This window comes from Rhinatrema bivittatum, chromosome 2, assembly GCF_901001135.1.
Source record: "Rhinatrema bivittatum chromosome 2, aRhiBiv1.1, whole genome shotgun sequence".
Classification (NCBI taxonomy): Eukaryota; Metazoa; Chordata; class Amphibia; order Gymnophiona; family Rhinatrematidae; genus Rhinatrema; species Rhinatrema bivittatum.
This window is the reverse complement of record NC_042616.1, coordinates 778,749,688-778,774,675: the sequence shown is the minus strand read 5'-3', so window position 1 is coordinate 778,774,675 and position 24,988 is coordinate 778,749,688. Positions and strand designations below refer to the sequence as shown.

Sequence of the window (24,988 nt, the reverse complement as noted above, 5' to 3'; positions counted from 1 at the left end):
TCAAAGACTACCGGCATCATTTTGAATACCGGCAGCCGAGGGTGTGAGTGCAGGAGATGGCTCCCGGATCCCCTGCTGGACCACCAGGGAGTTTTGGTAAGTCTTGGGGGGGGGTTGTTTAAATTGGCTCCTTTGGACGACCGAATAATTCGGTGAAGATTCATTGTATTCGTGAGGAATCGCGATATGTTTCACTTCCCCACGAATACAATGAATATGGCCCTATACATTGCGGATTACAAATATGTAGGAAACGAATGCACACCCCTATAATGTTCCATATAAAATGTTCCAGGCAAAATGTTCCATGTAAAATGTTCCAGGCAGAATGTTCTATGTAAAATGTTCTATGTAAAAAATACAATGCAAAATATTCAATGTAAAATGTCACAAATTTCAATGTAAAATGTTAGTATACAGTCCACAGGGAGTGCAAAGAGGATACAGGTCCATGGTTTTATCATCAAAGAGTTTATTTTAAACGTTCAAGTAGGCCACTCCTATTTTCATAACATGCACAAGTAAATAACTGCTTCAGGGTCCCCCAATGTAAAATGTTAAAAATGTTTAATCGTAAACGACACATTGTTCCATTGTAAAACAAGAAGTCCACTCTAACAGACACCGGTTTCCAATGTAAACCGGTGTGATATGTCTGATGAACATCGGTATAGAAAAACAAACAAACAAACAAATAAATAAATATTGTAAATTAATTTTGATTTTTTTTTTTTTACATATTTTGGTTTTCTTTACTCTTTTTGTTTCTTTTCACTTTTTTGCTCTTTTTTTGATGGAGGGGGAGAGGTGCTTTTTTGTTTTTTATTTACTTATTTGCTTTCCTTAATTTTCTTCCCCTTCCCTCTATGCCCACTTTCTCCTTTGCCTTGACCTCCACCGCTCTGTATGGGCTGGCAGCGTGAGCCGCCTCAGGCCCACCACGGACTCTCCTGCTCTGGGTAGGCTGATGCATTTGCATTCTGCAAGAATTACATTTTGATCATCCAGGCAACCAGGCGCCTGAGATTTTTCCAATCCCTGCCTCTTAGGTAGCTTCTCAGCCAAAAGGATCCAAACATGCCTTAAACATGGAAGCATAATGCTTTAAAAGTAATCATAGCAAGCACCTCTGGAGTGGAAAGCCTACAATGTTCCCACTACTTAGCCTCTATGGGACAATTAAGAAAGGAGAAAAGACAGATGTGCTATTATTAGTTTCAAATTACAGGAGAATGAACTGAAACACAGAACGATGATATGACTTGCCCAGGGTCTCAGAATGAGTCAGTGGCAGAAGGGCTTTTCAGATATCAGGGATTTCTGATTCTCATTTGTCAGTTCTAATCATCAGGATACATAACCTCCTCAGAGTTTTCCAGCTGGCCACTGCTGCCAAATGCCATGCACGTGGCATTCAATGAAAGCATTTTTTTTTTTTTTTTGGCTGCAATGACTTATCAGTATGAGGTTAGGCAAGAAGGCCTGACTCTTTAGGAGATTCACCTGCAGCAGTGGCATGGGTTAATTATCCATTTTTTAATGACATACTGAGACAGGGTTTTTAAGGTTTAACAAGAACTGATACCAGAATTAAGGAGGCCAGAATTATTAGGAGTTTATCCATAGATAGAAAATGGGAAAGCGCCATCTTTCCTCATTTATCTCTGTACAAGGGGATTTGGCACAGAATACATGTGCACCAATGTTCAATAATCCTGCATCACCATTGTCTCAAGTCAAAGTTCAATCAGAAGTCATGTTTCTGACCTAAGAAGGATGGTCAAGGGACAAGAAGAAAATTTCTGAGGCAAAATGATGTCAACTTATTGCTACTGCTTGACTGGACAAGCTGCTTCCCATCTGTTTTCGGAAGAGCAAAGGCACGCAACTCTTCCTAAAGGTTCAGCTTTCTCTGGGGAGGGCCATAGCCAAATCCTTGTTGCATTAGTCAATTTCACCAGCGTCCCGAAAGACGGTTCAGACATCGAAAAGTGAGAACAAGGAGACCCCGCTTTCCGCTGACACCCCCTGCCAGGGCACTCGGTGCTAACAGAACAGAAACCTGTGGCACGCACAGCTTCTCTTTCCACAGAAGCAGCAGCCTTTAAAAAACAAAAGGTCATGACACGGCATTAAAAAAGAGGAAGGAGTTTGTGAGGAAATCCACCCTTGCTGAAAGAGAAGCCGGTGTCTGGAATCGCCTACCAGCCGAAGTAGCAGCAACTGGAACTGTGCGAGAATTCAAAAACTGCTTGGGACACACATAGAGGAAAGTGAGGGAGAAGACCAGAGAAGCACGCCCAGGTCAAAGTCCAGACCATGGCCAAAAAAAAAAAGAAAAAAAACATGCAGGTGAATTTTCAAAGGAGTTACGTGCATAAATGTGACATACTACTGTAGCAATTTTCAAAAGCCCACTTACTCGATTTAAGTGCATTTACACATGTAAAACCCAATTTTAAGCATGCAAATGCTTTTTTAAAATCAGGCCCATGGAGCATTGTTATTGCAGTGGGTCATTAGAAGCAGGCGGAAGTAAGATTGTGATTTTTGCTATTAACATGTGCGCCATGCCAATTACATGAAGGAATGATTGATGATTAATGTCCTCTGAGCACATTGGGTGTAACTGGGTACAACAGAATATGCTTTAAAATAATTTGATTTTCAATTTTGATTTTGAATTTGGGCATATTTTCAAAGGGAAGCAGCCAGCTAGATTCCCGGGAGTGAAAAATTCTGCTGCCCCCCATGAGCGGTGAAATCTAGCCATGTAGTTTCACTAGATTTAACCGCTTTAAAAATAAGCTGTGATAGATTGAGGTGTGAAAGTATGTCAGCTAGTTCTGCTTTTCAGAGCATTGTAATGGCTGGACAGCTAGATTAGATTCAATCCTATTTTCCATACCTCTTCCCGACCCAGTGGCCACTCTCCCTCTCAACTCCGGAAGCCCAAACCTCTACTGAAACCCTTGTCAGGACAATCCCCCTCCCTCTCACCCACTAGTGTATAGCTCAATCTCTACAGAAACTGCCAGCCCAGGCCTTCACTCACAAGGCTCCCACCCCGGCAGTCTGATCTCCCTTTCAAAATCTGCCGGCCCGCTGCAGACCCTGCAGATTATCCCCCTTTCTCTACCAATTGATCTCCCACCAGGATTCGCCGATCACCCCCATTCTCTCCACCAGGCCTTGATTGTGGTCAGGTTGGGATTGAAAATGCATTTAAATTTAGCCAGTTAAAATCTAAGTGGCCAGGTCTGGTGCTCGGCGGGTTTTTCAAAATAGACTCCTTTATGTAAACATTTCTCTCAGGATTCCAGCCAGATCCTTTCACATTTCTGGTATTTCTTTATGTACATTAACTTCTCTTTATGATAACTTTTCATGCCATGATTTTATCATGTTTTAGTTTTCTTAAATTCATATTCTGCTTTTGGGCACTTCAAAGCAGATTACATTCGGGCAATGTAGGTATTTCCGAATTTTACTGTACAGATGATAGAGGCTACTGTTTTATAATCTTGTTTTGTCAGTGTTATTTCTTTATTGTACCTTCTAACTTATCAAAGAAGCTATCTAAAATTCTAAGGGGTAAATTTAAGGACTGAGCAAAAGAAAAAAGAAAGCAAATGTTGCTTACCTGATGTAACAGGTGTTCTCACAGGACAGCAGGATGTTAGTCCTCACAAATGGGTGACATCGAGGATGGAGCCCAACCACGGAAAACTTCTGTCAAAGTTTAACAGAACTTTGACTGGCCCCTTCTGGGCATGCCCAGCACGGCACTAACCCTGCAGCCAGCAGGGGTCTCCCTTCAGTCTTGTTTTCAAAGCTACAGGCAGTGCCGAAAAATAAAATAAAAAACGAACCCAACACCGCGGGGTGGTGGGCGGGTTTCGTGAGGACTAACATCCTGCTGTCCTGTGAGAACACCTGTTACATCAGGTAAGCAACATTTGCTTTCTCACAGGACAAGCAGGATGGTTGTCCTCACAAATGGGTGAGTACCGAGCTGAGGATGTCCGAACATGCACCAAATGTACCCAACGGCGTGCAACAGGCACAACAACTGGGGTGGAATTTGGGAGAGGGCATCCGCACCCTACCGGGAAGGTGAAAGGGTGTTGGTACATCATGTTGGAAAAAGGTTACGCAAGACAGATTGGCCGAAGATGGAATCCTGTCTTCCAGCTTTGTCCAAACAATAGTGGGCTGCAAATGTATGGAGGGAACTCCAGGTTGCAGCCTTGCAGATGTCAGGAAGCGGCACCGATCGAAGGTGTGTTACTGAAGTCGCCATGGCCCTCACAGAGTGTGCTTTAACACGGTCTTGAAAAGGAATGCCAGCTTGCTGATAGCAGAAGGAGATGCAGTCCGCCAACCAGGAGGAAAGAGCCTGCTTACCCACAGGTTGTCCTAACTTGTTAGGATGGAAAGAGACGAATAATTGAGTGCTCTTCCTGTGGGCAACTGTACGGTCTAGATAAAAAGCTAGAGCCCGTTTACAGTCTAGGGTATGCAGAGTCTGTTCCCCGGAGTTGGAGTGGGGCCTGGGAAAGAAGATAGGTAGTATGATGGATTGATTAATATGAAACTCCGAAACTACCTTAGGAAAGAATTTAGGGTGAGTGCGGAGTACCGCCCGGTCCTGCAGGAGTTTAGTGTAAGGCGGATAGGTAACTAGGGCCTGTAGTTCACTAACCCTGTGAGCTGAAGTGATAGCCAAAAGGAATAACACTTTCCATGTGAGATATTTTAGGTCACAGGAGTGAAGAGGTTCGAAAGGTGGTTTCATAAGGCGACCAAGAACCAGATTAAGGTCCCAAGATGGGGCCGGAGGACGTAAAGGTGGCTTCAGATGGAGCAATCCTTTAAGAAAGCGTGTTACAAGGGGTTGTACTGAAATAGGGACACCCCCGATACCTTTATGGAAGGCGGCTACCGCACTGACATGCATTCTAATGGAAGAGGTCTTTAGACCTGATTCTGATAGATGCCAGAGATAGTCCAAGAATTTAGAGATTGGACAGGAAAGGGGATCAAGGGACTGAGAAGTGCACCATGATGTATACCTTTTCCATTTGTAGGAATAAGATTTTCTTGTGGAAGGCTTTCGTGAAGCGATCAGGACACGAGAAACTGAATCCAAAAGGTTAAATGGCTGAAGGACTAACCTTTCAACATCCATGCCGTCAGGGACAAGGCTTGGAGGTTGGGATGGAGGAGGCATCCGTCGTTTTGAGTGATCAGATGCGGGTCCTTTCCCAGAGGAATGTGCCTGCGGATGGAGAGATCCTGAAGTATGGGAAACCACACTTGGCGTGGCCAGTGCGGTGCTATCAGGATCATAGTTCCCCTGTCCTGACGCAGCTTCACGAGAGTCTTCGACAGAAGAGGAAGTGGAGGGAATGCATAGAGCAGACCGGTTGTCCACGTGAGGGAGAATGCATCCCTCGGCCGAGAGTGCTGGCTCCGAATGAGAGAGCAGTAATTGTCTACTTTGTGGTTCTGAGGGGACGCAAAGAGGTCTATGTGGGGATAACCCCATTTGTGAAACAGAGAGGTCGCTACCAAGGGATCGAGCGACCACTCGTGTGGTTGGAAGACACGGCTCAGCTGGTCTGCCAATACATTGTCTGCTCCCGGCAAGTAGGTGGCCTTGAGGTACATGGAGCGGGAGAGGGCTTCTGCCCAAATCTGCGCAGCTTCCTGACACAGAAGGAAGGAGCCTGTGCCTCCCTGCTTGTTTATGTACCACATGGCCACCTGGTTGTCCGTCTGAATTAAGATTGTGCGTTTCGATAGGCAATCTTGAAAAGTCCTGAGAGCATAGCGGATTGCTCGCAGTTCCAGGAAATTTATCTGGTGTTTGGCTTCCTCTGGTGACCAGAATCATTGAGTTTGTAAGTTATTTACATGGGCTCCCCAACCGATGTTGGAAGCATCGGTGGTGAGGATTACTTGAGGGTCTGGTGGAAGAAAAGGCAAGCCCTGTAGGAGGTTGAATTGATTTGTCCACCAGGCAAGAGACAGACGGAGTACATCGGTGATGCGAACAATGGAGGACAGAGGCTGAACAGCTTGGGTCCATTGTAATCTCAGAGTCCATTGCATGACTCTCAAGGCCAGACAGGCCATGGGAGTCACATAAACTGAGGAGACCATGTGTCCCAGCAGAATGAGGAATTGGCGAGCTGTTGCTGTGCATTGAGACTGCAACTGGCACGCTAGGGACACCAGGATTTGAACCCGTTGATGAGGAAGGAAGGCTTTGGCTTGTAAGGTGTCCAAGTCTGCCCCAATGAAGGATAAGGTTTGAGATGGGACTAAAAAGGATTTCTTGTAATTGACAAGAAACCCTAGAGAAAGTAGAGTTTGAATTGTCAGGGTCAGGGAGGACCGAGCGATTTGCTGGGTTGGGGCCCTGATTAACCAATCGTCCAGGTAGGGGTAGACGTGGATACCTTCCTTCCTGAGGAACGCTGCAACCACCACGAGGCATTTGGTAAAGACCCGTGGTGCGGATGCCAGGCCGAAAGGTAGCACTCGGTATTGGTAGTGATTTCGGCCTACTAAAAAATGGAGGTATTTGCGATGAGACTGAGTTATCGCAATGTGAGTATAGGCATCTTTTAGGTCTAGAGAGCATAGCCAGTCCCCTCTTTGCAGCAGAGGGAGAAGCGAGCCCAGGGTTACCATCTTGAACTTCTCTTTGTAAAGGTACTTGTTGAGGGCTCGTAGGTCCAGGATTGGTCGAAGTCCTCCTGACTTTTTTGGGATCAGAAAGTACCTGGAGTAGAACCCTAGTCCTTGTTGTGAGGGAGGAACGGGTTCTATAGCGTTTGACTGGAGGAGAAGGGAAACCTCCTGCTCTAGAATAACAGAGTGATCGGTGAGTCTCCACGCCTGCAGGGGTGGGGAGTCCGAAGGGAGAGTCAGGAAGTTGAGGTGGTAACCCTGTGCAATTATTGCTATCACCCATTGATCTGTGGTGATATGCTGCCATTTTTCTAGAAAGTGGCTTAACTGACCTCCTACTGGTATAGTTGGAAGAGGGATTTGGCATCTGCTCTCTAATTGAAAGTCAAAAACCCGATGCAGGGCCAGGTTGTGGAGCTGTTGTGGGTTTTTGTTTTCGAGATTTACGAGGCTGAGTTTTATGGTAATGCCTCGCAGGCCTAGACTTGGCTAGTGGGGGATAGTACTTCCGTGGACGGAAGAATGACTTTTTTGAGTCCTTCTTAAATGGTTGTTTAGAAGGCAAGTCAGAAGGAATAGATGAGAGCTGTTTAAGTGTCTCATGATGATCCTTCAGTTCAGCAACAATTTGCTGAATTTGCTCACCAAATAAATTATCCCCTAGACAGGGCAAATCAGAGAGCCTGTCCTGAACTTCCGGGCGAAGGTCAGACGACTTAAGCCAAGCCCAGCGTCTGGCAGAGATGGCTGTAGCAGAAAGTCTAGTGGAAGCATCAAAGATGTCATAAGCTGTTCTTATTTCATGCTTCCCAGCTTCAAACCCTTTGTTTAGTAGGGACTGAAGCTGTGGCTGGAACTGCTCTGGTAAGGCATCTGAGTACTCCTGTATCTGTTTCAGGATGACCCTATTGTATTGGGTCATATACAATTGATAAGAAGCTATTCTGGAAATTAGCATAGCTCCTTGGTATACTTTCCTACCTATACTATCTAGGAATTTATTTTCCTTAGTAGGAGGTATGGCAGAATGTGGCTTTAATTTTTTAGCTTTCTTTTGAGCTGATTCTACCACAACAGAGTGATGATCTAATTGTGGTTTCTGAAAGCCAGGTGCTGACTGTACAAGATAGGTAGAGTCAGCTTTTTTGTTCACTGGAGCAACAGATCCAGGAGATTCCCAATTCTTTTTGAGAAGGTCCATAAAAACCTGATGAATTGGAATAGAGGTGATGACTTTAGGGGCATCCAAGAATTGGAGCAACTCCATCATCTGGTGCCTGTCATCTTGTTCTGATTGAAGCTGAAAAGGGACCAACTCTGACATTTCCTTCACGAAATTTGTGAAAGAGAGGTCCTCAGGTGGAGAACGCTTTCTACTCTCCACAGGAGAGGGTGGTGAAGGCAAATCATCGGTGTCAGTTGAGGTATCATCACCCCAGGTGTCATAAGGATCAGGCTGCTGACCTGTAGGACCATGAGGGGGCTGTATACCTGAAGGCCCCGGTTGAGGCTCCGAGAGATTCGAAGGAATTACCGGGGGCATCGAGAATATCCTCGATGGAATCGGTGCCGGCATCGAAGGAATCGGTGTCGGCATCGAAGGAATCGGTGCCGTCATCGAAAATCTCGGTGGAGCTGATGTGCGTATCGCCCCCGAGGAATGTACCGGTGGCGAGGGACAACAAGGCACCGATGGAACTACCCCGGAAGGGGGAATTCGATACGGTGTTTCTCCACCTGATGAGAAGGCTGTCGGTGACCCGGGTATTGCCGGTGGAAGGGCATTCATAAGCGCTTCCATCCGAGCAAGCAGCGGTGCCAGTGCTGCTGGAATTGGGTCGGTGACCGGTTCCACTCTCGGTGCCGGGGTCGGTGCTGAAGGAGTCTGGAACCGTAGCATCGCCTTATCGATGGCCTCCTGGACCAGCCGGTCCAGTTCTACCCGGAGACCTGGGGTAACTAGACCCGGCTCTACGGGAGAGGGAGGCTGAGGCTGAGCCGGAGGGGCCACCGTCACCGGTGGAATCGCGGCTCCCAAACCCGGAGGGGTGAGGGTTGCCTCGGTGTCTGCGAGACAGGAGTGGACGGTGCCACTTCTGGTCGAGACTTCTTCGACGGAGGCTCGGACAGCACGGAGGTCGATGACTTCGATTCCTCGACGGTCCGAGACTTATGACGTCGATGGCGATGTTTGTCTTTCCGATCCCCTCGATCTTCGGGGGAAGGGACTGGCGTCGATGGCCGTGAAGAAGTCGATGGCGGACGGTCACCGGGAGGCTGTCGATGACGATGGGACTTCGACGGTGCTGGTTCCGATGACGTCGATGCAATCGATGGCGTTGGGGTGCGAGCATGGAAAAGGAGTCCCATCTTCTCCATTCTGGCTTTGTGACCTTTTGGTGTCATTAGGGCACATTTGGTGCAAGTCAGGACATCATGCTCGCTTCCTAAGCACAAAACACAGACTCTATGTGGGTCTGTGATTGACATAGTTCGGGTACAATCCGGACACCGACGGAATCCTGACGCCATGGCCATAGGCCAAAAATTTAGCCACGGGACTGTCGACTGCCAATGAGACTCGAGGGCCAAACTCGACGGTAGTCGACCAAACGACGGCAAAAACTTACCGAAGTTCCGCGGAGTGAAAAATTTGAAGAAGGGAGACCCCTGAAGGGCAAATTTTCTTCAGAATTTAATTGAAGAATTCCTGTCAGGAATGTGGTTAAGAGCTCTTTGACTGCGTGGCTACTGCTGCGCAGAAAAAAGAAGACTGAAGGGAGACCCCTGCTGGCTGCAGGGTTAGTGCCGTGCTGGGCATGCCCAGTAGGGGCCAGTCAAAGTTCCTGAAACTTGACAGAAGTTTTCCGTGGTTGGGCTCCATCCTCGATGTCACCCATTTGTGAGGACAACCATCCTGCTTGTCCTGTGAGAAAAAAAGAATAACAGTATTTCAGCCCTACCTCTGCAAAACTAAGAATATTTGGAGAGCAATTTTTAGAGTAAATCGGATGTCTGAAAATGGCCTGGCCTTGATGCGGGTAGACATCTGCTCGGTGCAGAACAATGCACATACTTTTACCCAGTACCCACATCATCCTGGAGGCATTTCTGGAACGGGGTAAGTTCAGGGGAGGCAACAATAGAAACTATGCATGCAAAAACTATGCATGTTGCTTTGACCAGAAAAAGTACCGGCAGAAAATGGAGTTGCAAATCTCTGCAGATACGTTTTTCTGATGCAGTTTTAAAGGGAATGTATACACATACTTTGCCTTTAGGAGATGGTGCAAGGCCTGTGGATAAAAGTACCCATGGATTTTGCATCAAAAACACATGGTTTTGAAACCTGTCCTATTACTATACACAATAAATTGGCTTGTGTCAAAAATTCCAGTTTCAGCCAAGATGAAATGTAAACATTTTATAAAAACAATCTGGAAAAATGTTCACAGGTCAATCATTTAGCCTGTGGAATTTTTAAATAATGGTGCCAGGCCGAAACCTGCACACACACACAAAAAAATTGACACACGTTGAAAAGTGTATGTTAAAATAATGTTGGACAGTAACTAGATGCTCCAGTTTGGAGCTTTATACTTTTATTCATGTAATTGTACCCATCTACTTACAATCTTACAAAGTAATTTTCAAAGAAAAATGTTAATGTAACATATTATCGCACTTAACACTGGTAAAAGATCATTAGCAATTCAATAGCGTATATTGCAGCAATTTTCAAAGGTAAAGTTTGCACCTACTGTCCCTTTAAGCGCGTGGTTACAAAGGACCCTTGGACTTTTCGCCAAAGCCAAGAGCTTGTAAATCCCTCCCTCTGCGAACCAGTCACACTCATGTACTTTGTTCAGAAGATAGGGAGATGGATCTGTAGGCCACCAGTTGGCTCCACTGTTTCAGAACAAGCTGGTCCAGTCTTGGTTTTACCCCTTTGTAAGTAATGTGTGCAGTGTTGTTTTTTCATAGGGGAATCACACAGTGTTGTTTTTTCTTAGGGGACTAAAACCAGAATTGGACCAATAAATCCTGGGGGGGGAATAAAATCTCCCTGGTATCCAAACCTTCTTGCAATCAAGTCTCAGTTTCAGACATTCCTACTGCTGGTGGCGCTTGGTAGTTGTAACCATCCGGCTTTCTCCCACTGCACCAATATTTAAAATGAAAACAACTTCATGTTCATCTTAAACATACAAATAAGATACTTTTTTCAGTTCTTATTTTTTTTTCTACCCATCAGATATCAGTTTTATCTTTATTATTTGCTTTGATCATTCTTTTATTGTCTTGGTACTTTTTAGAGTAAAAATGGTAGGGGACAGCGGTAATAACAATGCCTTCTCACGGGGGAAAGCTGTGTCCTGATTCCAGAACGTTTCCTGCACAAACTGCAGGAAGCAAAAAGAGGCACAGTTTGACCTTCAACTAATTTGCGTCTGTAACACCAGTCCATAAATATAAGGAGCAGGCATGGAAATCAGAGACGGAACTTATTTGCACCATTCTAGGTTCTCATTTTGACCAAGAGGTGCACGTCACTCGGACTCGCTAAGAAGTAGATTTTAAAAGCCCTTGCGCGGCAAAATGGCCACATGCGTGCATAAAAGGGAGCAGGGCATGGGTGTTGCAGAGGCGGGGCCAGCACAATACGGGTGCACTTACTGGAACTCTGCTTTGAAAATTAGCGCAATTTGCATGCGATATCTGCTGCCTAATTTAGGCGCTCTGTTATAAAATGACTTCCACGATCCAAAGCTATCCTAAATTGTCAGATGAATATATAGCGTGAGCCTGGCACAATATAAACTGTAGAGGATGATAAAAAAGTATTGCACGCCTTCATTGCCTCTGCGGGAACAGACATCACAGAGCATCAGCAGCCACTGCTGTGGCACAGCACGTTAGCTCTCCCAAGACACAAAACGAGTAAGCCGGTTGTCTTTCCTTACAAGAAAACGTCAAGCGATGTGATTTCATCCTATCCATCCCCAGTATTTGTAAATTTAAGGCACAATGGATAAATGTATTCGATCATGCATTTTGTTTTTTTTAAACTAGCAGTCCCTGATAGTCTGTAATTCTTCCTTCCTCCACCCCCATTATTCTCTCAGGGAGGCAGGATGCCAAAATAGGGCTATTAGCAAGGATAATTTCTGGATGTCCACACAGGCCGATTCAGTAAAGTCCGTGGGAGAGCAGACGAACGCCCGCTCTCCCAACGCGCGCACCGGCCACATGCCGGTGCGCGCAATTCAGTATTTAAATTAGGTGGTGTGGTAGAAACAGGCAAAAGGAGGCGCTAGGGACACTAGCAAGTCCATAGCACCTCCTTGAGTGGTGGCTGTCAGCGGGTTTGACAGCTGATGCTCAGTTTTGTCGGTGACAGCCACGGGCTCGGAAACCGGACGCCGGCAAAATAGAGCGTTTTCAGCCCGACAGCCGCCGGCCCATTAAAATTTTTTTTTTCATTTTTTTAAACTTTTTTTACTCTTCGGGACCTCTGACTTAATATCGCCATGATATTAAGTCGGAGGGTGCACAGAAAAGCAGTTTTTACTGCTTTTCTGTGCACTTTCCCGGTGCCGGCAGAAACTAGCGCCTACCTTGGGTAGGCGCTAATTTCTTAAAGTAAAATGTGCGGCTTGGCTGCACATTTTACTTACTGTATCGCGCGGGCATACCTAATAGGGCCATGAGCATGCATTTGCATGTTGAGGGCGCTATTAGGTGCCACGGGTTAGACACGCGTTTTCCTAACCCTTCTTTAGTAAGGGGAAAGGAAAACGCGCGTCCAAGGGCAGGTTAACAGTGCACTCCGACGGAGCGCACCATTAACTGTATCGGCCTGACAGTGACGAGCACAGCCTCAGAAAAGCAGGGCTCCTTATGAAGGACAGAGTCCATACATTCCTCAGACAAGCCTGGGGATCAGATTACTGCACAGGGAACGAGAGGATACAAGTAATATCCCTACTGAATAGTGAAAAAAAAAAGGCCTTTGCTTGCATCCCCCAGGGGAAATTACTCTCATTCTTGTAGTCATACCCTGAATCATTATTGCTGAATTACTACTTCTGGTGGCTACTGGCTAGCCCTCCTGCTTTCCAAATGCCATGTAAAGAGGAGCGCAGTTTACACATAACTTCCCGTTCTGTGCTTCATCCAAGACAAACAAAATCCCCAGTGATTCATCTTTACAGTATAAATTAACAGCCCGGAATACAAACAGACCTTCACCAAACTATTCACAGCTGTATTCTAGGCCACCATAAAAGGGTGATGACTGAACATAATCCCGGAAATGCTCCCAGATGAGACGGCAAAACAGAGGCGACCCTCTCATGAGGACCCTCAGTGACTCCCGCCAGGCCCTCTCTGCCAGGACTAAATATGGAGGGCCGGGCATACGCTGGGCCCCCCTTGTGCCAAACGAGCTGGGAGACAAGTTCCCTATAGCAGAATCCACCTGCTGTAACAAATACCATGCAAGATCTATTTTAAGGAAGCAAAAATTCAGTTTATTACCACCAAAACCCATTTTAACATGATGACTACAAGAAAAAAAAAATGAAAATTAGCAGTCTGATGCTTCTTCCTAATTCACCAAGTTCGGGGGTGGAGTTGGTGGAGAGGCCTATGGAAAGTTTTGTTAAATATCTCTTATCTTCCCTATTTGTGGTATACCGTCTTTCCTCTGTAAATGATTACAGCTTGAGAAGCTTGGAGCTTCAAGTGCACTTAAAACAGCCAAAGATCAGCAAAACATGCTGTACAGTTGCAAAAGAGAAAAATAAATATCACTGACAGAAGGTCCGTGGATATAAATGGTTAGAACGGCCTTTTTTCCTAAGAATCTGTTGGCGGTTCTTTTTCTTTAATTTTTCTTTTTCTTTTTTTTTCCCTCATAACCAGGGTAGACGATTTGGGGACCAAAAGAAAGAAAATGGGAAATGTTACGAAAGCTGCAACCCCTGCACCAGATATCATTGCTTCCTGTCCAACAGGTAAGTGGTTTATTTAATTTGCATGAATTGTTGTGTGCAAGGGAACAGTCCCACATGAGAGAACACAGACAGCATTGCTCCAAAATCATCAGAACCCTAAGCTAAAGGGTTGATCCGGTCCTGGTTTTACTCTCCTGCCGGCAGGGACTTGTAACTCTGCTTTCCCTAGGAGAATCAAGGCTGCATGTCACTGCATGCAGGGAAGTAAAATCAGGACCGGCTCAACCTGTCCTGGAAATCTGGAGCCAGTTGGCACCACCCTACCCTAAGCCAGCCCAGAACTGAATGAATACAAAATCTGCCTCCAGAAGGCAGTGCTATTCTGGAGGGAGAGTACAGAATGTTTTATGAAACCAAAGGGTATGTGACTAAGTGGAGCAGATCTGGAATTTAATGATACAATAAAAAAAAAGTTATTTCTCTCATAAAAATCCAGAGGGCCGTTAACTAACCATGTGAGCATTTTGCTACAGTGAAATGCTTAGTGACCGACTACTCCTGCTGCTCTATTTCCCAAGGAAGCCTTTGATTGGGAAGAGATGGCTGACCTCTTTATTTATTTATTTAAAAATATTTATAGTCCTCTTAGAGCAAACCAGTCCTGCTAAGATCGTTAAATTACAGTGCTCTTTCAAATCAGATGGCTTAGTTAGCTACTGGCATCATCCCTAAAAGTGAAAGAGATCAGGAAGCAAGCTCCGGCAGGACTGTTTCCTCTCAGGACTTCAGCAATAATTATTTACAGGCTGACAGTAAAAATTGCGGGAGTGCGGGCTAGTGCACAGGACACTCTCCTGTGCGCGCGATACAGTAAATTAATTTATTTAAATTAGGGTCTGCAGCAAAAAGAGGCACTAGGGACACTAGCACGTCCCTAGCGCCTCTTTTTGGACAGGAGCGGCGGCGGCTGTCAGTGGGTTTGACAGCCGACGCTCAATTTTGCCGGCGTTGGTTAGTTAGTTTCTATTGAGTCTCCCCTACACAGTTGCCCAGAGTTGTGTATAGCATTTTATTTATTTCTTTTTACAATTTAAGAGGCTCGTTTATTAAGCTGAATTGGGGCTTTACTTCATGGTAAACAGTGTTTACAAGGGATAAATGGCTTAAAGCAGAGATAACGTGTGGTATTTGAAATACTATAGGGTTATCTCCTCCGTTTAAAGGGCCTAAGTGGTCCAAAGGATTCTCCCCTCTCCCCAACTCTGCTTTCCTAAAATCCAAGATAAGGGCAAAAGTGTGACAGGGACACATGAAGGGGCAAGGGTGTGACATTGGGCGACTGGTACCATTTTGAAAATGGTAGCACTGGACCTGGATCTCTAGGAGAGCTCCAGACCTCACTGGACCACCAGGGCTAGCTAAGGGCCAGAAGGGATTGAGGGGTGGGCCAGAATGGAAAGTGATTAAAGGGCCAGAGGGGTGCCTGGGCGGGGGAGGTTTCCACACTGGGGCTGAGGTTGGGGGTGGGTTTTTTTTATTTATTTACTTTGGCTGATTCCAGAGTGTCAGCAGAGTGGACAGGGGAGTCTCTCAAGACTCCCAGTGTTTTTGGAATACGTGGGGGTTCTACATCTTTATGAATCCCGCAGGAAAAATACCACAGCTTAGCAACCAGACCCCCTACGTTTGTACCTGAGGCAATACAGGGCAAAGTGATTTGCCCAAGATCCCAAGAAGTATTGATGAGATTTGACCCCTGGCCTCTCTGGCTATCAGTTTGCAGCTCTCATCTCTAGGCCTCTCCTGTCAAGTGTTGTACAGCAAATTAAACAATATTATAAACAGTTTACATTCTCATTTAGTACAGTTGGTTAAATACATTTTGTTGTGAAATATTTATCATAAGGAAGTTCCTTGAAGTATTTGAAACTAAGCAAAGCCATTTCATTCTCTAACCTTAACCCATTAATTCTTAAGTACTCTTTTATCTCTGGTATTTCTTAGGGATGTGCATTCGTTTTCGACATATTGTGAATCCGCAACGTATATGCCATATTCGTTGTATTTGTGGGGGTTCCGAAATGTATGGCGAATCCCCACGAATACAACGTATCACTAACGAATAAACCCCCACCATCCTGACTTGCCAAAAGTCCCTGGTGGTCCAGCGGGGGTCCTGGAGCGATCTCCTGCATGTAGGTCGTCGGCTGCCGGTATTCAAAATGGCACCGATAGCCTTTGTCACAGGGGATATCGGCGCCATTTTGAATACCGGCAGCCAACAGCCCTGCCCCCTCAAGACTTGCCGGCAAGTCTTGAGGGGGGGGGGGTCAGGAGGGTGGGGAGTTGTAGATAAATAACTTTAAAGGGTTGGGATGGGGTTTTTTGGGGGGAATGAATTAATTTTTGACATATGAACGGATCAGGGGCCCCCAAGAACAGATGCAACAGATTTGGGCCCCTACGAATCCGAATCCCGAATGGGACGAATCCCTCCCTGCTGCACATCCCTAGTATTTCTTCTTCTAGTTGTGCTTTTCTGTATGCTAGAGCTGTATCCATTTTAGTCAGACCTGTTGTACATATAGTTAGTGCAATTTTGACAGCCTTGTCTATGCAAATAAATTCATATTTACGTACTTTACAGTTGTGGTGCCCAGGAAGTTGTCATAACCTAGTGATGACATACCCAGTATCCTTTCATGACCTCTGGACCCAATATTCAAAGCTTGTTCAGCGTTATTTAGCTGGATAAGCAAGATTTATGCAGCTAAGTAGGCAGCCACTATATATGCACCTACATTGAGCGGCCGCTGCTGAGCCATTTAAGTCCCTTATATGGATTAAAGTTACATGCACAAAAAGTAGGCATGTACTGGGCAGATCGGGGTGGAGCGAGTTATCCGCATAACTTATACTGATATTGAAAGTTAGCCAGATAAGTTTACGTCTAAGATTAGATGCCCAATAGAGCAGGTCTGCACTTAACTGGGTAGACCTATGCGGCGAATAGCACACATGTAGACATATATTGATTCAGGGGCTTTGCCCTGCCGCTGAATATACATCATAACTTAGTCAGATTAGTTCTAACCGGTTAGGTTACTTAATCAGCCAGCTTTGAATATCTACCCCTATGTGTCAGTCATGTGCCACTCTTCCCTGCTTTTCTGTGCTCTCCCATGATTGCTAATTAATTCTTTCCAACACACTCAAAGACCTTCTCATTGTGCCCTAACGGGGTTCTTGAGATAAAAACTCAAAATAGAACTGTAGCTCTCTGACTAGCTGGCAGATATAGAAATCCTCCTCCCAGCCCCCACCCCCATCCCAGCCCCAACTCTCTTTTAGGCCCAGCTGCTGGGATAGGAAGGGTAGGGGCCATGCTGAGAATGCTGGGATTGGAACAAGGTGAAATGGGGAAGCTCTATCCTCTTTGGCTTTCGTCTCCCTTGCCATATCACACCAGCTTATGGCCCCACACTATCCTACAAGTCTTTGAATTTGGAATTTATTACTCACCTTTTCAAAACCAAGCTCCAGGCAACTTATGGCTTAGGTACAATAGGCATTTCCCTGTCCTACATGCCTTACAATCTAAGTTTCCACCTTAGGCAATAGATGATGAAAGACTTACCGAAAATCACAAGGAGCATTAGTAGGAGAAGTAGAATTTGAAATTTGCCTTCCCTAGTTCTTGTCCTGCTGCTCTAATTCTCCATTTATTGCTTAACTAGTAACTGTTATCTCTCCTTTTCAAAGCCAGCTTCTTGTCTTCTAATTTTCTCTCTCCATCTCTTTCTACTACAATCCCTTTGTCTCCTCTTTCCCTCCCCTCTCTCACTGTCTGCAACTACTTTCCTTCACTCCCTCCCTCATCCCCTCCTCCTTACCTTCCACTCACTCCCTCTTATTCTCTTCCCCAGATAGCCATTCACTGTCGCTGTATGAAGTCCCCACTCCTCATGTGGACCCCATTTTCTTCTATCCACTTCCCAACAAGAGCAGCAATACCCTAGTGTAATGGGGTTTGACTAATTGCTGGCCGCAGTTTATCACAATAAAATGTGCGGTAAAACCGGTGCTCATATTGAGCATCCGTTTTCCTAATGCGTGCACAGCCACCTCTCCTGGGTGCCCGATGCTATATTTAAATGAGCCGGTGTGTTAAAAGGAATGCGCTAGGGAGAAATTGTGCATCGGGTGCCCAAAAGATGTGGCTGGGCACTTACATATTACTATGGGGGCTCAATAGAATTGCTACAGGCACTCAAGAAAGAATGAATGTAATGAATCGATTACAAAAGAAAACTTTTCTGGGCGCACAATATACAGTAGCAAGGGGCAAAATCGGCCTGGATCGTATATATTGTGCATCCCAGAATATTTTTTTTAATCCATCCATTTCATTAATTCTTTATTTTTAATCGCCAAAAGCAATAGATCTACTGTTCTCTATGGTTCCTCCTCTATGGAAGGAACCACAGAGAACAGTATTTTGGATTTTTTCATAAGCTCATGACTCGCAGAATGACTTAACATCAGCTCCGGGGCTGGCTTTAAATTTGTCACATTAAAAAGTGTCCATTGGGTGCCCAGGTATTTACTGCAACAGGGGGTAATAGCTGATAGCTTCATCTACATGGAATTTACATGTGATGAGCGCTATCAGCTATGCAGTTGTTTGGATGGGCATCTTTGACACGCTAATCTCCTTATTGCATTGGGTGTTATTCTAGCGCGTCCAAAACACGTGTCCAACTGCTAATTAGCCTGTATGCTAGGCTAGGTGCCCTTTATTGCACTGGCCCCTCAGTTAGTAAAAGAATTGTTAGGTAAAAGAGAAGGAAGCTGTCTATGACACCTGCAGCAAATGCTGTAATGATTAGAGGTCTCTGGGAACAATGGTTATTATTGCTTCTAAGGGCTATGCAGATGTTTATACTCAAAAATGCTTATGTGTTGAACCCATGACAACTGTTAGTCAAGGTAAGACAAGAAACTGGGAGTAGTACAAACACCAAATAGTAGGGATGTGAATCGTTTTCCATATCGTCTTAACGATAGAAATCGTGTGGCAGGGCAAGAAAATCGTCTTAGGCACGATTTTTTAGTTAAAAAATCGTTAAAAATCGTTTTTTCCGATTAGTGCGCACTAACTCGAGTTAGTGCGCACTAACGGGAGTTAGTGCGCACTAACTGGGAGTTAGTGCGCACTAACTGGGAGTTAGTGCGCACTAACTGAAAATGATACAATTTGACACTTTTCAGGTCAGTTAAGGTCAGTTTAGGAATGAATATGTATTCCTATTGGCTGCCCTCTTATTTATTCATGTTACCAAGTTTCCTACTGACAGTATATGGGGGATGGGAAATGGAAACAGTTGGTAGCTTGACAAAACAAGTAATGTGATCAGTCAATGTGACTAGAACTTGTGCCCTAACCCTGATACCAGGGGTATTGTGATCTTCCTGCACACAGTGCCCTATCCCTAATACCAGGGGTGTTGTGATCTTCCTGCACACAGTGCCCTATTCCTGATACTGGGGGTGTTGTGATCTTCCTGCACGCAGTGCCCTATTCCTGATACCGGGGGTGTTGTGATCTTCTTGCACACATCCCGATATCAGGGATAGGGCACTGCATGCAGGAAGATCACAACACTCCTGGTATTAATAGGGATAGGGCACTGCATGCAGGAAGATCACAACACTCCTGGTATTAATAGGGATAGGGCACTGCATGCAGGAAGATCACAACACCCCTGGTATCAGGGATAGGGCACTGTGTGCAGGAAGATCACAATACCCCGGAGGAGTGAGGGTCAGGCAGCTCCCCCCTGTCTGTGAAGTCAGCCTCTCACTAGTAATGCAGGGAGGGAGCTGTCTCAGACTTCACCATCCTCCCCCCCCCCCTTACCCACACACCATTCACTAGCTGGGACATGGGGGAAGTCAGGAGTGAGGGTCAGGCAGCTCCCCCCTGTCTGTGAAGCCAGCCTCTTACTAGTAATGCAGGGAGGGAGCTGTCTCAGACTTCACCATCCACCCCCCCCCCTCACCCACACACCATTCACTAGCTGGGACATGGGGGAAGTCAGGAGTGAGGGACAGGCAGCTCCCCCCTGTCTGTGAAGCCAGCCTCTCACTAGTAATGCAGGGAGGGAGCTGTCTCAGACTTCACCATCCTCCCCCCCCCCCCTCACCCACACACCATTCACTAGCTGGGACATGGGGGAAGTCAGGAGTGAGGGTCAGGCAGCTCCCCCCTGTCTGTGAAGCCAGCCTCTCACTAGTAATGCAGGGAGGGAGCTGTCTCAGACTTCACCATCCTCCCCCCCCCCCTCACCCACACACCATTCACTAGCTGGGACATGGGGGAAGTCAGGAGTGAGGGTCAGGCAGCTCCCCCCTGTCTGCGAAGCCAGCCTCTCACTAGTAATGCAGGGAGGGAGCTGTCTCAGACTTCACCATCCTCCCCCCCCCCCCCCCTCACCCACACACCATTCACTAGCTGGGACATGGGGGAAGTCAGGAGTGAGGGTCAGGCAGCTCCCCCCTGTCTGTGAAGCCAGCCTCTCACTAGTAATGCAGGGAGGGAGCTGTCTCAGACTTCACCATCCACCCCCCCCCCCTCACCCACACACCATTCACTAGCTGGGACATGGGGGAAGTCAGGAGTGAGGGTCAGGCAGCTCCCCCCTGTCTGTGAAGCCAGCCTCTCACTAGTAATGCAGGGAGGGAGCTGTCTCAGACTTCACCATCCTCCCCCCCCCCTCACCCACACACCATTCACTAGCTGGGACATGGGGGAAGTCAGGAGTGAGGGTCAGGCAGCTCCCCCCTGTCTGTGAAGCCAGCCTCTCACTAGTAATGCAGGGAGGGAGCTGTCTCAGACTTCACCATCCTCCCCCCCCCCTCACCCACACACCATTCACTAGCTGGGACATGGGGGAAGTCAGGAGTGAGGGTCAGGCAGCTCCCCCCTGTCTGCGAAGCCAGCCTCTCACTAGTAATGCAGGGAGGGAGCTGTCTCAGACTTCACCATCCTCCCCCCCCCTCACCCACACACCATTCACTAGCTGGGACATGGGGGAAGTCAGGAGTGAGGGTCAGGCAGCTCCCCCCTGTCTGTGAAGCCAGCCTCTCACTAGTAATGCAGGGAGGGAGCTGTCTCAGACTTCACCATCCACCCCCCCCCTCACCCACACACCATTCACTAGCTGGGACATGGGGGAAGTCAGGAGTGAGGGTCAGGCAGCTCCCCCCTGTCTGTGAAGCCAGCCTCTCACTAGTAATGCAGGGAGGGAGCTGTCTCAGACTTCACCATCCTCCCCCCCCTCACCCACACACCATTCACTAGCTGGGACATGGGGGAAGTCAGGAGTGAGGGTCAGGCAGCTCCCCCCTGTCTGTGAAGCCAGCCTCTCACTAGTAATGCAGGGAGGGAGCTGTCTCAGACTTCACCATCCTCCCCCCCCCCTCACCCACACACCATTCACTAGCTGGGACATGGGGGAAGTCAGGAGTGAGGGTCAGGCAGCTCCCCCCTGTCTGTGAAGCCAGCCTCTCACTAGTAATGCAGGGAGGGAGCTGTCTCAGACTTCACCATCCTCCCCCCCCCCCTCACCCACACACCATTCACTAGCTGGGACATGGGGGAAGTCAGGAGTGAGGGTCAGGCAGCTCCCCCCTGTCTGTGAAGCCAGCCTCTCACTAGTAATGCAGGGAGGGAGCTGTCTCAGACTGGTATCAGGGTTAGGGCACTGTGTGCAGGAAGATCACAACACTCCTGGTATTAATAGGGATAGGGCACTGTAAGAGATGACTGTAGTAGATTGAATAAAGATCTGATGTTTCTGCTCTCCTCACACCAAACAAAAACAACACACAAGCAGAGAAGCCTTTCTTACAAAGCTGAGCTAGTGAGTTAAGTAGGAGGAAAAGTAAACATACTGGTGCCAGTGTGGCTACTTAAAAAATACACTTACCAACAATCAATTACATATATTTGAACTGTGTACAGTTCCAGCCAGGACCACCTTTCTAAAATGCACAGTGATTGGCAAATTCAACATGCACTAGCATTTCAGGTGCCTGCTAACAAAAATAATAAACAAACAAGTTCTAGTCACGTGAGTGCTGATCATTACATTACTTTTTTTGTCAAGCTTCCAACTGTTTCCATTTCACATCCCCCCAACCATATTGGGTAACATCAATAGATAAGAGCACAGCCAGCCAATAGGAATACATACATACATATTCATTCCTAAGTGACCTTTACTGACCTGGGAAGTGTGAACACTTTGTTTCATTTTCTGTTGGTGTTCGTTAGTTTCCAGTTCCATTTCCCATCCCCCCAACCATCACCTCAGTGGTAACCTTGGTAATATCAATAGATAAGAGGGCAGCCAGCCAATAGGAACACATATTCATTCCTAACTGACCTTCAGTGACCTGGAAAGTGTTTATTTGTATCATTTTCAGTTAGTGCGCACTAAATCGAGTTAGTGCGCACTAACGGGGAGTTAGTGCGCACTAACTCGAGTTAGTGCGCACTAACACGATTTAACGATTTTTAACGATAAATCGTTAGAATTTCTATTGTATCGTGTTCTATAACGATTTAAGACGATATAAACATTATCGGACGATAATTTTAATCGTTGAAAAACGATTCACATCCCTACCAAATAGCACCAAGGTTTGAGAAGCAGATGTGCTGAACTGTGATAAGAACAATGGGAGGACGGGGGACTCGCTCCCACTTCAAGCAGTGATAGGATAGTCCTATAAAAATGAGCGGAGCTGTAAGGATCTCAGCATCATTGTTACTTGTCAGACTTCCAGAGCTGAGGCTGCAAACGGATTTCTTGGGCCCATTTCAACTTTCATTAGGAACATAAGATTTGCTATCTTCATACTTTTCTAGTAGTTAGTTACTAGTTATTTTATGCTTGCAATGAACTCTCTAGTTCTTGCTGTTATTTCTCTTTTGTGTTATCATTTTGCTTAGCAAGTGCTCAAGGAAACTTACATCAATACCTATATCCTGGTATACTGACTCGGTGTGCACGTTTGTTTACATGTCGGAGAAGCCCCGAGGTATAGAAGTCCCTTGGTGGTGGTGGGGGGGGGGGGGGGGGGGCAGCCTGAACCCAGAACACCTAGGCACCAGCCCCTCTCTCCCAACCTTGTTACGGTCCTGATGATACATACATGATTTTAATTGTTAAGCACAATAGCAATGGTTAAAAAATTCCTTCATTGTGATTTAAAGAATGATTATAAGAGGCACTGAGCATACAGATATAGATAATCCATGTAACTCGTATAGTATAAGATCTTTTAAAATTGGCAAGTTCCCAAAATAGGCCCTGGTTGTGTTTGAGGTAAAAGTGTTTTGTCTAGCAAAGTCTGGACCTATTAAACACATCTGATACTGCTAACCACAGATGCTAATGGCATGTTTTGCCAGTATTGATTTGGGTGCGTTGGTCCATAAATTGCTGTTCTTTTTCCTGAATGAGAGGCCATTAAGAGTATGAGTGGGGGAAGACTTATCTACCTCTTGAACTCTATCTTGTGGATTCCCACAAGGCTCCTCATTATCCTCCGTTGGGGAGCATAAATAGAAAATGGGGTCTGACCTACTGCTATGCAGACAACATCCAACTGCTGATGCCTCTGGGCTTGGATATCCAGCGAGCTATTAGCAATCTAAACTCCTGTTTAGATGCAGTTTCATAGATGTTAACAAACTGAGGCTTAGTGGAAATAAAAGAGAGGTGCTATGGGTGGAGACAGAGCAGGATTTCTAATAGGCCCACTAGGCCTGTGCCTGTGGTGGCAAAAAAAAAAAAAAACCAGGGGCAGTAGACTGACTGATATACTGTGTCCCAACTGCTCTGAATCTTACTCAGCAGAGACCCTTCTTCTTCCTTTTCCAGTTCCTCCCCTCCCCAGCAGCTGCAGAGAATAGGACGGAAGACATAACAGGGCAGAGAAAAGCTGCATGGTTCTCTAATCCAGCCCCACCCCCCTCCTCTCCTGACTTGTGCAGGAACAGGGAAGGGAAGTGGGTGGCAGCACTAACAATGCCTAGACCACAAAAAAACCTTACTCTAACTCAGCGGTCCCCAAACGGTGGCGCGACACACCAGTGTGTCGCCAAGCTCACGCAGGTGTGTCGCCACACTTCCCGGCCCCCCGCTGGCCCAGCTGCTACCCCCTGCCCCAGCGAGATGTGAACACTTCCTCCGCCCGGCCTTGAAACGCTGAGAGCCTGGCCGGAACTGGGCAGGAAAGCTGGAGTCAGCGGCACTAGCAGCATGCTCTCTTCTTCCCGCCCTGGCAGCCCAGAAGAGGAAATGGTGTGTGCAGCGGCTGCGTGCGCGGGAAGAAGAGACCATGCTAAGGTACAAGTGCATGCAGCATCGGCCCAAGGGAGAAGAACAGCGAGGATCCGGAGCAACGTCAGCCCCCACAGTTGATGGGACTCTTTTCTCAAGGCCGTGAGAGTTGTAAGAAGAGGAAGCTGCTGCTGCCGCTAGTTGCTCTTCGGTGGGGGGAGAGAGTGAGTGAGCGAGCGAGCGAGCGAGCGAGCATGGGTGTTTCAGACCCTGTGTGTGTGTGTGTGTGTGTGAGAGAGAGAGAGAGAGAGAGAGAGAGAGAGAGACTGCATGTATGTAAGTATGTGATTGAGAGCCTATTTGTGTGAAAGACAGCATGTGTGTAATTTGAGATCTTTGTGTGTGAGAGAGACAGCATGTATGTGTGTGATTGAGAACCTGTATGTATAAGTGAGAAAGAGCATGTGTGAATGTCATTCAGAGCCTGTGTGTATAAATGAGAGAGAGCGAGCGCGCATGTGTGTCTGTGTGTGATTGAGAGCCTATGTAAGTGAGAGACAGACCTTGTGTGTAAACGAGAGAGAGGAGAAAGTTGCTAGCAAACCCCCCCGCCCCCCTGCTAATTCACAACAATCTCAGGGCACCTGCAAATCCAATGTTCCCAGGTATGGAAAGCAGAGCAATTTTTTTTTATTCTTATTATTTTTAATTATTGGGTCTTTGTGTCTGCTGTTTTGAAATATTTTATTTTACTTATTGGGTCTTCCATTCATCAGCTATTTTGAAATAATCTGCTCTTTTTAATATTATGGTTTTATTGCTATTGATTTTATTTTCTTGATTGGTTTTATGAGGACTGGTGATGGCTATTAATCAATTATACTCAGGGAATAGCCATTGCTATTAATTGCATCAGTAGCAATTAGATCTTCTTAGTGTTTGGGTAATTGCCAGGTTCTTGTGGCCTGGTTT

General features: G+C 46.4%; 2 protein-coding genes across 4 annotated transcripts in view; one reads left to right on the top strand and one right to left on the bottom strand.

Annotated features, from left to right (window-relative positions):
• The window catches only part of TG (thyroglobulin), a 422,996-nt gene that overhangs the window by 98,739 nt on the left and 299,269 nt on the right, over window positions 1-24,988 (bottom strand). The window lies entirely within an intron of this gene.
• Window positions 1-24,988, top strand: part of SLA (Src like adaptor) — a 76,743-nt gene that overhangs the window by 11,908 nt on the left and 39,847 nt on the right. For 2 of the 3 annotated variants that reach the window (XM_029592053.1, XM_029592051.1), the window contains exon 2: window positions 13,630-13,721. In XM_029592053.1, the coding sequence (XP_029447913.1) occupies window positions 13,661-13,721 (61 nt within the window). In that variant the 5' untranslated portion in view covers window positions 13,630-13,660. Of the gene's footprint in view, window positions 1-13,389; window positions 13,528-13,629; window positions 13,722-24,988 lie in introns of those variants that run through there. The other variant, XM_029592052.1, reaches the window with a different exon arrangement.